Source organism: Triticum urartu, chromosome 2A (genome assembly GCF_056163025.1).
Source record: "Triticum urartu cultivar PI428250 chromosome 2A, HENAU_Tu73, whole genome shotgun sequence".
Lineage (NCBI taxonomy): Eukaryota > Viridiplantae > Streptophyta > Magnoliopsida > Poales > Poaceae > Triticum > Triticum urartu.
In genome coordinates this window covers 293,268,885-293,281,087 of record NC_141874.1, presented here as the reverse complement: position 1 = coordinate 293,281,087, position 12,203 = coordinate 293,268,885, and the positions used below count along the sequence as shown (strand labels likewise).

The 12,203-nt window shown below is 43.4% G+C and overlaps 1 protein-coding gene and 1 long non-coding RNA gene across 3 annotated transcripts; one reads left to right on the top strand and one right to left on the bottom strand.

Annotated features, from left to right (window-relative positions):
* Positions 1–3,093: 3,093 nt before the first annotated feature.
* LOC147984868 (uncharacterized) lies at positions 3,094–4,673 on the bottom strand. The gene is made up of 2 exons (XM_087539814.1): positions 4,237–4,673; positions 3,094–4,156 (listed from the first exon to the last, which is right to left on the bottom strand). The coding sequence occupies exons 1-2, from the start codon at positions 4,633–4,635 to the stop codon at positions 3,671–3,673; spliced, it is 885 nt and encodes a 294-aa protein (XP_087395940.1). The 5' UTR covers positions 4,636–4,673; the 3' UTR covers positions 3,094–3,670.
* Positions 4,674–6,078: 1,405 nt separating this feature from the next.
* On the top strand, positions 6,079–10,774 carry LOC125536930 (uncharacterized). Of its 2 annotated transcripts, XR_007295359.2 has the most exons (4): positions 6,081–6,734; positions 7,080–7,150; positions 7,846–8,009; positions 8,438–10,774. It is a non-coding gene; the product is annotated as an uncharacterized LOC125536930 (long non-coding RNA). The 2 variants fall into 2 exon arrangements; XR_007295358.2 differs by having other exon boundaries at positions 6,079–6,734; positions 7,080–8,009; positions 8,438–10,770.
* The last annotated feature ends 1,429 nt before the right edge of the window (positions 10,775–12,203 follow it).

Below are 12,203 nucleotides of genomic sequence, written 5' to 3'. Positions count from 1 at the left end.
GAAGCTTAAACCCTAGTTTATGCGTTGCTTCGTAAGGGGCTGATTTGGATCCATATGTTTCATGCTATGGTTAGGTTTACCTTAATACTTTTGTTGTAGTTGTGGATGCTTGCAATAGAGGTTAATCATAAGTGGGATGCTTGTCCAAGTAAGGACAGTACCCAAGCACCGGTCCACCCACATACCAAATTATCAAAGTACCGAACGCGAATCATATGAACGTGATGAAAACTAGCTTGACGATATTCCCATGTGTCCTCAGGAGCGCTTTTCTCTATATAAGAGTTTGTCCAGGCTTGTCCTTTGCTACAAAAAGGATTGGGCCACCTTGCTGCACTTTATTTACTTTTTTTACTTGTTGCTCGTTACAAATTATCCTATCACAAAACTATCCGTTACCTATAATTTCAGTGCTTGCAGAGAATACCTTGCTGAAAACCGCTTATCATTTCCTTCTGCTCCTCGTTGGGTTCGACACTCTTACTTATCGAAAGGACTACGACAGATCCCCTATACTTTTGGGTCATCATTGGTCCACCTACCTAGCAGTCGGCAGTGCCGCCTCGGGGAAACTCGAGGTATTTTGGCTATTGTCCACTTAGCATAGACGGATGAGTCCGTAGATAAAGAGCGCACGGCTCTGGACACGTGTCTGACTCACCGGGATATCTCCTTGGGATAGTTTTCCTTTCTTCGAAGAGCTTGTGCACCGGGATTCCGAGAATACTTGGGGTGTCCCGCGATGGAGGATTGTCTCCGCGAATCGTGAGCTTGTCATGGGCTAAGTTGGGACACCCCTGCAAGGTTTAAACTTTCGAGAGCCGTGCCCGCGGTTATGTGGCATATGGGAGTTTTTAATATCCGGTTGTAGTGAACTTGAAACAAACTCTTTAAAATACACCAACCGCGTGTGTAATCGTGATGGTCTCTTTTCGACGAGGTTCGAGAAGAGAACACGGTGGGGTTATGATTGAATGTAAGTTGTTCAGGATCACTTCTTGATCATTACTAGATTACGACCGTTCGCGTAGCTTCTCACCTTGTTCTCGTATGCATAAGCTAGCCACCATACAATGCTTAGTGATAATTGCAACTCCACCACATATCCATACCTTACCTTTAAGCTTTCATAGTCTTGCTACAGAGGGTGTTGTGATTGCTGAGTCCCCGTGGCTCACATAATACTACAAACATAGTTGCAGGTACCGATGAGTCTTATGCAGGTGATGCCACTGAGCTCAAGTGGGAGTTCGACGAAGACCGTGCTCGTTACTATGTTTCCTCCCCGGACGATCAAGTGGTGCCTAGTAGGGTCGATCGGTACATAGCTTGTGTGGTTGTCTTTTATTCATTTGATTTCGTCCATAGCCGGACTATGTGTTCATCTTGAATGATTGTATTATCTTGATGCTATTTGTGTGACATTGTGGCGATTGTAAGCCAAAGCTCTTATTCTATCTATTCAGTACATGAGATGTGCAAAGATACAGCCACTCTTGCGACCATACCAATATGCACTTATGCCCCAAGTCGTGCCTCAACATGTGTGGAGTATAGTCGTATATTGGGTGTTACACCGCCGGCGAATGAGAATTTTATACGTGGAAAATCCTCATTGGTCTAGGCTGTTAACAGGTTATCGGATCCAAACCAGAACCCGATAGCTTAACGGTGATCCGTTTCAGTGGATGCCACGTGTCGTTTACCGTTGACGAAAGCGCTTCCATGACACGCCATTTATCGTCATGGAAGTGAGCACTTCCGTGATGATAATTATGGTATTATCATGGAACACTTCTACGACAGCACATGTATGACTATCTTAATTCTATCATAAAATTGTCATGGATGTACATGCATGACAGAAAACGTGACCTACTGTGACAAGCACATATCAACACGAAATTGTTTTTTTCTAGTGTAGGTTTTGATAAATAGATCTAATAAAAATACAAAATAAAAAAAAAACTACATCACGGTATTTTGGATTTAATATATGATAGGAAATAGACCCGGGGGCCATAGTTTTCACTAGAGGCTTCTCTTGAGAAAATAGCATATGGTGGGTAAAAAAATTATTGTTGGCAATTGATAGAAAAACGAATAATTAAGACGATATCCAAGGCAATGATCATGTATATAGGCATAACGTTCAAGATTAGTAGACCAATTCCTGTCTACATTTAGATACATTATAACTGAGCACTTTTCTAGCCCTCTCACACCATCAGCATTTATATCTATTGGATCATATTTTTTAGCCTTTTCTGGTCGTCCGATTCGCTCTAAATCCCACCTAAATCGCACGTGCAAGCTAAATCGTGCGTACAGGCTGCGCTATCTTTATCGGGCCACTACTCCGGTGGCTATTTTAGGGAGAAAATTGAATATTTACCACTTCAAACATGGGGCTTCGCAAGAATGCCACTCTTAAGATGGGTTTCTCAAAAATGCCATCCAGATCGCGGACCTCTTGATTACCATGCCATCTCCTCCTTTTTCAGTTTTTTGCTTTAATTTTTTCCATTTATCTGCACCTGAAAGGACCAGACTACCCCTAGATGCGTACACGTACCTGATTGCATCGTAAGGCAGTCAAGTTGTTGTGTGGCCTTATGCATCACCGCCCAGCCTAGAAAACGGCCGATAACAAGTCGCGCAGGCGCATATAGCCTACATGGCGCCGCCAACACCACCTGGAAGTAGATGCCATTGATCCGTGCTGCGTATTCCCTGGACGCCACAGACCACGGTGCCGCAACACTGAACCCAATCCTTGTTTGCTTGACCTTTAATTTACAAAACTATACCTTATATATTTGCAACTGCAGTTAGCTATATATATTAGAGCATCTCCAACAGATTTGCCGCGCGTCCATTGTCTGGTTTGGTGCGGCGCGTAGCGCTGGCTTCATCAGCCACGCTAAAATGCAGTGCGCGCGCGCCGCTCTAGTAGCGCGCAAAAATGCAGCGCGCGCGATTTGTCGGTGCATTGCATATGGAATTTTAAACACAAAATGAAGTTGATGAAACATTCAAAATGCAATGAACATGACATAAAATTTCACACAAACAAGTTGATGAAGAAAAGTTCATGCCCACAAGTTCAAAATCATACCCACAAGTTCATCCAACCAAGTTCAAAAGGCAAATCAAGTTCAATACACAAATGAAAGACACATCATTCCTCGTTCTTGTCTTCGTCCTCGTCTTGATCTTCAGAAGACGATTCTTCCGCCTCCGAAGATGAATCTTCCTCCCTCTCCTCATCGCGCACCGCATCACGTGAAGCTCCGACGATGTTGGCAAGATCTTCAACGGCATCTTCATGGGAATGTGTGCGAGGAGGCACATTGAAAGACATTCCGCCCATGACGGCCGGAGGTGCACCCATGCCTCCCATGGTGGCCATAGCGTCGGGGGGTGCTTCAAAGCTAGCCATGCCTCCCATTGCACCGCCCATGGTACCTCCGAAGCCACCCATGCCACCCAGGGCGCAGATGCCACCGCCACCCATGGCGCCGAGGCCATCGCCACCCATTGCGCGAATCATGGCTCTTTTTTGGATCAAGACTTCTTCACGGGCAAGATTGACATACTCCTTTTGCACCTCATTGAGGATAGATGTGTCCAAGAAGAACAAGTGCTTCTCCAATTCCAACAATCTTGTTCACTCCTCATTGCTCACCTTCCTCTCCTCCAAAACCACCTTCCTCTCCTCGGCCGCCAACCTCCTCTCCTCGGCCGCGGCATCTTGGTTCCTTGCCATTTTCCTCACCTCATTGGCTTCTTTTCTTGCCTTCACAATAGCTTCCATAGCATTTTTGAGCTCATCATCTCCTTTCCTCTTCTTCTTTTCGGTTTTATCTTTCTTGCACCCATCCGGTCGCTTTGGCTTCGAGTATGAAACCGAGTTGGGTGTGGGGCTTCTCTTGCCATCATCACTTGATGCATCATCCTCATCATCATCCAACTTAATTGTTTGCTTCCGTTTGTTGCTCAAATGCAAATCATCCAAATCTTCACGCTTCTTCCATTTCTCATCATCCTTCAACACTTCATAGCAATGAGGCAAAGTAAATATCCTTCCTTTCTTGATCTTCCCCTTCTTGGTTTTCCTCTCCTCTTCTTTGAACAAGTTTTGCGTAATGTTATACTACATGAAAACAAAGTAAGTTAGCACCAACAACAAGTATGAGGAACATGTATGATGAACATGTATGAAATGGCACTTACTCTATCGTCCTCATTTGTGCCACTTGGGTTCAACTTGTCAACCGCCTTTTGACAGGCCGCCCACCTTTGACAATCCGAGTTGATAGTCGACCACCGGGATCGAAGTGATCGATCGGACCGGTCAATTCCACTCACGTTGCGAACATCAAAGTGTTCCTTCATCCGAAGCCAATAATCATCTCTACTTTGATCACCTCCAACGGATGGATCCCTCGACACTTGCAACCAAGTATTGCATAGTAAGATGTCATCGGTGTTGGTGTAATTACCCGCTCTTCCTCTCGGTGCGTCGACAATGCCCTCACCCTCCTCGTCCACCTCGAACTCATGGTTTTCGAAATGCATGTCATTGGTTTGAGACCAATGCGAATTGTTGGAGCCAACACCCATCGTTGACATGTATGCATCATCATTGAGACTACAAAGTTTTTTGAACAATGCAAATAACCTAGCTATATGTGAATGCATTCAAAAAATAACAAAAAAATATGAAAAGTTAGAATTTTTTTACCTTGGGGCATTTCGTCGAACATGTTGTGCGCGTCGGCCGCCGGCTCAATGAGTGAGCTCGCCGGCGCTTCGGTAGCCGCCGCGCCCGTTGCACGCCCCGCAAGCTTCTTCCTCCTCGCCTTGGAGGTGCCGGAACCGTCCGCCGCCTTGTTTTTCTTCGCCGATATCTTGCCCTTCTTTGGCCGCGCCGCATTGGGGAGCTTTGAGAAGGAGGGGGCGGCGGCTCGGGCCGGCGCCAGCGCGACGCCACCCGTCGCCGAGGTCATCCGCGGCGGCATGAAGAGGCCGCGCGCGAGGCCGATGGTTGGAGGAGCTCCGGCGGAGGCGAGGCCAATGCCACCCGGGCTAGGGTTTGCGGCGGCGGCGGCGGGGGGGGGGGGGGGGGTGGGGGGGTCGCGGCTATAGGATGGGGTGAGCGGGGTGCCGGCGCGTGCGTCCATAGGGTGCGGGTCACCAGCGCCGGCGCGCGCGGGGCGTTGAAAGCGGACAAGACAGCGTGCAGAGCGAGCGCTCGAGTGTGCCCCGCGCGGAAGCGGGCGCCGCAAATACACCGCGCGAAATAGCGATTCCTGCCGCGCGTCCAACTCCTTATACCGCGCGCGGTTGTTGCACGCCCGCTGAAGCCACTCGCCAGGTTGCGCGTGCTAAACTGGATATATTTACGGCGCGGCGCCTGTTTAGCGCGCCTATTGGAGATGTTCTTATGCATTCAGTCCAACTGCCACACGTCAACCATGTCCATCCTGCCGCGTTGGTGTCGGAGTAAGCGGAGGTTGTGCACCAACTCCCGCCGATCTGCCGCCCATAGCCAACACACATCGACCACCGGCTCCAGCGGACTAGCGCCATTGGTATCGAGAGGGAGCATGAGGTGGAGCTTGTCCTAAGTGGGCAGTCACTCTTTGGCCGGACAATTCAGCTCATCACTGTGCGAGCAGCCACGGCGCATGCAGGGTGGGCGAGAGTGGCAGCAAGTAGGCGAGGGCGAGGTACGGCGGCGAGCAGGCCTGGGCGAGCTGACAGCAGCGAGCTTCAGTGGCACGCGCATGCATGGCCAAGCTATAGCGGCGAGCAATCAACAGCATGGGAGCATTCCATCTGTGACCCAATCGAGTCACACACGAACCAGATGATGTTTGGAGAGAAAAGGGCACTTTGGTCCTTTCATGTGTAGGTAAATGAAAAAACTAAAGGAAAAACTAAAAAGGGAGGAAATGGCATGATAATCAAGAGGTCCACAATCTGGATGGCATTTTTGAGAAACCCATCTTGAAAGTGGCATTTTTGCGAAGCCCAATGTTTAAAGTGGTAAATATCCAATTTTCTCCTATTTTGGACACTCGACATTCAATTGGGCCTACTAGATTAATGGGTCTATGCTGATTCCCGCCGATCGCTAAAAGGCTAAAACAAGGGCAGTCGTGACCCTGGTCTGTTTCGCATTCTCTCACTCCCCAATGGCGATCCTCGACATGCCGCCGCCACGTATCCCGCTCCTCTCCCCGAGCTCTCTCCCGACCCTGATGGACCAGATCTTGCTGAGGTCCACCACCACCGAGGTCCAAATCCATGGCTCCTGCAGTCCTTCAGTGCCATCCAAGAGCTCTCATCCCAATCCATGCCAGATTCCAGCGGTAGGAGTATCAATGATGGCGCAACAAAGGAGAGCAGAGGAGATCGAGGAGGGATGGGCCGTTGTGACGAGATGGTTGGAGGTCAAGCAGCGGCGCTAGAGACAAGGACCCGCGGCACGCAGATCTATCATCTTCGTCACCCGCACCATGTGTTTCGCACAACTCGGCACAGCTGTCGACCTGTGGTGTTGGGGTTGCAGGCTCATGCATCCTCCTCGCCGGTCCCTCACCAATCCTCTTGGCACCACATGTTCCACTGGGAAAGGTTGAACTGGCAGAAGCCAGCGGACTGAGCTCGTCATCGTGGCATCAAACCATACAATGAAGTCACAGTCCGGCCAAATCGTTTGCAAGGTTTACTACCTTTGATTCAATTTCCTGCAAGAGTTTTTGGGCCAACTAGCAGTGAGTTATCCGTCCAAGTCAACATGTCTGTATTGTTTGATTTTTTCCATGCACTATGGCTGCACATGATATTGGCAAATACAGTGGACATCATGGGCTGCAACAATACAATAGAGATCATGCCGAGGCTGAAAAATTTGCTTTTTATAAAAGCAGGACAATTAAAAAAAGTTGTTTATATTCTATCCTTCATTTGTATATAAGTGAAGATTTTTATTAGCTTTTAGTGTTGAAAAGTGTATACATTTATTCCTAATTTGATGCAAATAAACAAACTAATTGGACATTATTTAGCATCCAAGAAGCGGCTCATGGCGTACCAGATCCGAGGTGACACCACCGCCACCTGTAGCTTGTCCTCCTTGGTATGATTCGCCACCCTGTATCCCCCAAAACCTCACAAGTTTGCATGTACTGTCCACTCTGATCAATAATCTTGTTCTTCCTCTCTGCTCCGAGGTTATTTTCTCTTATTATCTGGCAATCTCTGATGTTACTTTTGATTTTTGTAGTATCATTAGTTTCATCCTACTGGAGAACATGGCAATATGCAGGGAGTGAGCATCTAGGAAGAATGACGTGAAAATAAAAGATGCATTTATTTGATGATAAGATTAATACAATGATAATCCCAAATATAGAAACAAAGTGAAGAGGAACAATGTACTGCTCCTATAATGTTCAGGCAAATTTCTAAAAAGAAAACAGTTCAATCCTAAACTATATATTTGGTGAAGCGATTAATATAGACTTGAAATTACAAGTTTAGAATTCGCTTTAGACTTTCTAATTTAGAAGTATTTAAGTTTAAATTCAATAAGAATTCTGAACTGCACACACTGTATAATGTTGTTCAAGGAAGGATTGTTTGCATTTAAGCAGACCACTTTTATGCCACATGGGTTGTAAATATCCTGCCAGCAACATTACTTGTTATTTACCTTGAAGCTAAACAATATGGTGCCTTTGGTTCTTCATGTGTGCCAACTGATTTCTTATATTCTACCTCTGCTTATTTGCATCTATCCTTAATGTTGCTTCGTTTTCATTGAGAGGCTAGACTTCATTTTGGTGCCACTACAACGATGTCTTTTACTACAAAGTGGAAAAAGGGGTCCAAAACTGAATATTGTTATCCCAACACACTTCTTCCTGGCGTGTGCTTTTATCAATAAGATGCATGCTTCTGAAGAGAATGTGAACAACAACCTTTGCTTCTACTAGGTACTTCCATTTATTAACATTCACCTGTTTGTGTTACAACATTTAGTTCCATCTAAGGCCCATCAATTAGTTGAAAGTTTTTGTATATTTGAATTAAGCTTCGGGGAAGAGTAGAAAATCATAATTTTGAAACATGGATCCTCGTATCGGTGACTCTCTTATAGTGCATAGATGAATAGTTACTACTTCGTTGGCACAGTATGATTTTCCGAAATCCCTTTGGCCCAATATTTTCCATGTATTTGTTTCCTCCCCTTATATTAAATCTTAGCCTGAACTTATGTTTTCTTTACTAACCCTATCAGATCATTATTTATTCTAATTTTTGTTCAATTTTCTATATCGTCTGTTCTGATTGCACTAAAACTTTCTTGTGGTATTATGATCCATTTTGTAAGTTTTGAGGTTTATCTGCTCGTGTTTTGCAGGTGAAAATATGCCTTGAAAGGGTACATGCATGGTTTGGAAAGCTAATTAGTTGGCAAAAGTACATGCATAGTTTGGAAAGCCAATAATCTTTAGCAAGGATACATAGACTCATTTCTTCTTTTCTTAGACATTGCTTGATCCGTTCAAGGGTACATGCATGGTTTGGAAAGCTAATTAGTTGGGAAAGGTACATGCATAGTTTGGAAAGCCAATAATCTTCAGCAAGGATACACAGACTCATTACTTTTTTTGTTTTGTAGACATTGCTTGATCCGAATTAGAATAAAAGATCAATTACCGAGGCTGTACTAAACCACATATTTATTACTGGGCAGTAGTAGTAGTCTCTTAATTACCCTTCTAAAATTAAATTTAATGTCTACCTATTATTAGAGAATCAGAAAAGCACAAGCTCTTCAAAAGCTTTCTTGCCAAAAAACAAGGCCTTTCAAAAGCTAATACATGTATATATGATCACATTATATGCATGTTTTTCTTCTTTAATTTTCAAACGCTTATAAATCATCTGCAAAAGTAGTGTAGCTTCTAACTCTATAGGTGTTGAACTAAATACCAATCCAAGTCAGAGTGTAAAGAAAATAATATAGGTTTTGATCTGCCGAGAGGTCATGCAATGCTTCTCTATTTCCATTTCAGGTCGGATTTACCTCCAATACATTGCATGGATTCTTGCACATATTATCTACTTTATTTTTGGAACTTTTAATTACTTGGAAGTTTTGTTCTCTATTAAATAAGTTATTTGTCTTCTAGATTGTACAAACGATTTTCGCTAATATGCTGCACACATCTTCACCATTGACTGTAATATACGTTTGATTTCCTGAAGCATAAGATGAATCATTTATTATATATACATTTGATTTCCTGAAGCATAAGAATAACCATGTATGGTTTTTTTCATGCGGAAATTATTGTGATATCATTTATCAGAGGTGCACACATGCATGATTTTCTTCTACAGAAATTTAGATTTAGAACTTAGATTCGGCAATTATTTGACATGCCATGTTGTGTGTACTATGCCACTCACAAAAAGCATAGGATCCATCAAGCGGCTTTGGCAGAGTTAATCCGTACGTGGATGTTTAGCTGAATCCTGAAGTATAACTTTTACAGTTTTGTGCATATTATTGTTCAGGTTACTGCAATTAGTCCACTGATTGAAGGCTAGATGTTGCTTCTTGATCAACCCTATTAGCTTTTAGATGTTTTTAAGTTATAGGGAGAGCTATTATGTCGATTTATTTTTCGATATTTTCATTTGAATGTAGCCAAAGCTACAATTGGACATATAGATTGTATACATAACTTCTATGGAACAACTTTTGTTAGACTATTGTATCCTTTTTAATATTTTATGATTCAATTATGTTTACCTTTTGTCTCCTTGCATTTATAGAAATTCCTATCATTTTATTGCCAAAATAGACGGGCGCAGCAACGCCCGCCAATCATGATCTAGTTTATTACTAGTACTCCACATATCGATCGCTATCCAGCATGCATCTAGTGTATTAAGATCATGGAAAAACAGAGTAATGCAATAAGAACGATGACATGATGTAGACAAGATAAACTCATGTATGACTAAACCCCATCTTGTTACCCTTAATAGCAACGATACATGCATGTCACGTCTCTTTTTGTCACTGAGATTGAGCACTGCAAGATCAAATCCATCATAAAGCACCTCTTCCTATGGCAAGAAAAATCAATCTAGTTGGCCAAACCAAACCGAAAATTCAGAGAAGAAATACGAGGCTACAACAATCATGCATAAAAGATTTCGCAAAGACTCATATAATATTCGTGGATAGATGTCATCATAAACTCACAATTCATCAGATCCCAACAAACACACCGCAAAAAAGAGTTACATCAAATAGATCTTCAAGAACATCGAGGAGAACATTGTATTGAAGATCAAAAAGAGAGAAGAAGCCAGCTAGCTAGTAATTGCGGACCCATAGATATGTGGTAAACTACTCACGCATCATCAGAGGGGCAAAAAGGATGATGAAGAACCCCTCTGTTATCATTGCCCCCTGTGGCAAAGTGCCAGAAAATGCCTCTAGATTGGATCTCGTGGTTCTGGAACTTGCAGTGGCAGAAAAAGTATTTCCTCTACTCGCCTAGAGTTTTGAGGATTTTAGAGTATTTATAAAGGCGGAAGTAGGTCAAGAAGGCTCCCGTGGGCTCCACTACCCACCAGGGCGTGCTGGAGGCCCCTGGTGCGCCCTGGTGTCTAGTGGTCCCACGGGCCTCCTCCCATGTGCTCCTTTAGCTCCCAGGGTATCTTATGGCCAGAAAAGAATCTCCAAAAAGTTTTGTGGCATTTGAACTTTGTTTGGTATTGATATTCTGCAAAGTAAAAAACAAGCAAAAAATAGCAACTGGCACTGGGTACTATGTCAATAGGTTAGTCTCAAAAAATGATATAAATTTGCTAGTAAATGAATATAAAAATCCAAGATTGATAATATAATAGCATGGAACAATAAAAAATTATAGATACGTTGGGGACATATCAGACACCTCTGCAAATCTTTGCTTCCCTTTGCGAAGGGCCTATCTATTTACTTTTATATTATTTACTTTTATTGTTGAGTCATCACCTTCTAAATTAAAGCACCAGTCTTGAGAGCACTATTGTCATTCTTTTGAACTAAGTATAGTTAATATTGTGTGCATCATGACTGGATCTCTTATACCATGAATTACAATGTTTAGTTGTTGCTTGAACTTTGGGGGTGCTTTGCATTTAGTTCCGCGGTCTTAGAAAGGGCTAGCGAGATACATTGTTATCATATTATATCATGATTGTTTTGACAAATTGTTGGCATTTGAGATATGTTATTATTGCTCGCTAGCTGATTATGCCATTGATATGAGTGAATGTGATTTCTAAGTGTTATCATTTGCATGGTTAGTTCATGATCTTTGTTGAAAACTTAGGTGCTATTCAAGCTTATATACGGATACAAGAACAAAAGAGTTCATAAAAGTTTTTTTATCACTTTGAGTTTGCCAACTGAATTGCTTGAGGACAAGCAATGAGTTAAGCTTGGGGGAGTTGATACGTCTCCGTCGTATCTACTTTTCCAAACACTTTGGCTCTTGTTTTGGACTATAGTTTGCATGATTTGAATGAAACTAACCCGGACTGACGTTGTTTTCAGCAGAACTACCATGGTGTTGTTTTTTGTGTAGAAATAAAATTTCTTGGAATTGGAAGAAACTTTCTGGATATGTTTTATGGATGTAACACCCCGGATGTAACTTTCCCAATTTGTACTCCAACTCTTGCCGTTTCCGGCGTTAAGTTATTTTATTTTCTCGGGTTCAGGTTTTTGTCTCCGTGTGTTGTTATCGTTGTCATTCATCTCATATCATGTCATCATGTGCATTGCATTTGCATACGTGTTCATCTCATGCATTCGAGCATTTTCCCCGTTGTCCGTTTTGCATTCCGGCGCTTCGTTCTCCTCTGGTGGTCATTTCTACCTTTCTTTCATGTGTGGGGATTAAACATTTCTGGATTGGACTGAGACTTGCCAAGCGGCCTTGGTTTACTACCGGTAGACCGCCTGTCAAGTTTCGTATCATTTGGACTTCGTTTGATACTCCAACGGTTAACCGAGGGACCGAAAAGGCCTTGTGTGTGTTGCAGCCCAACACCCTTCCAATTTGGCCCAAAACCCACCAAAACCTTCTCCATCATCTAGATCGTTCGATCACGAT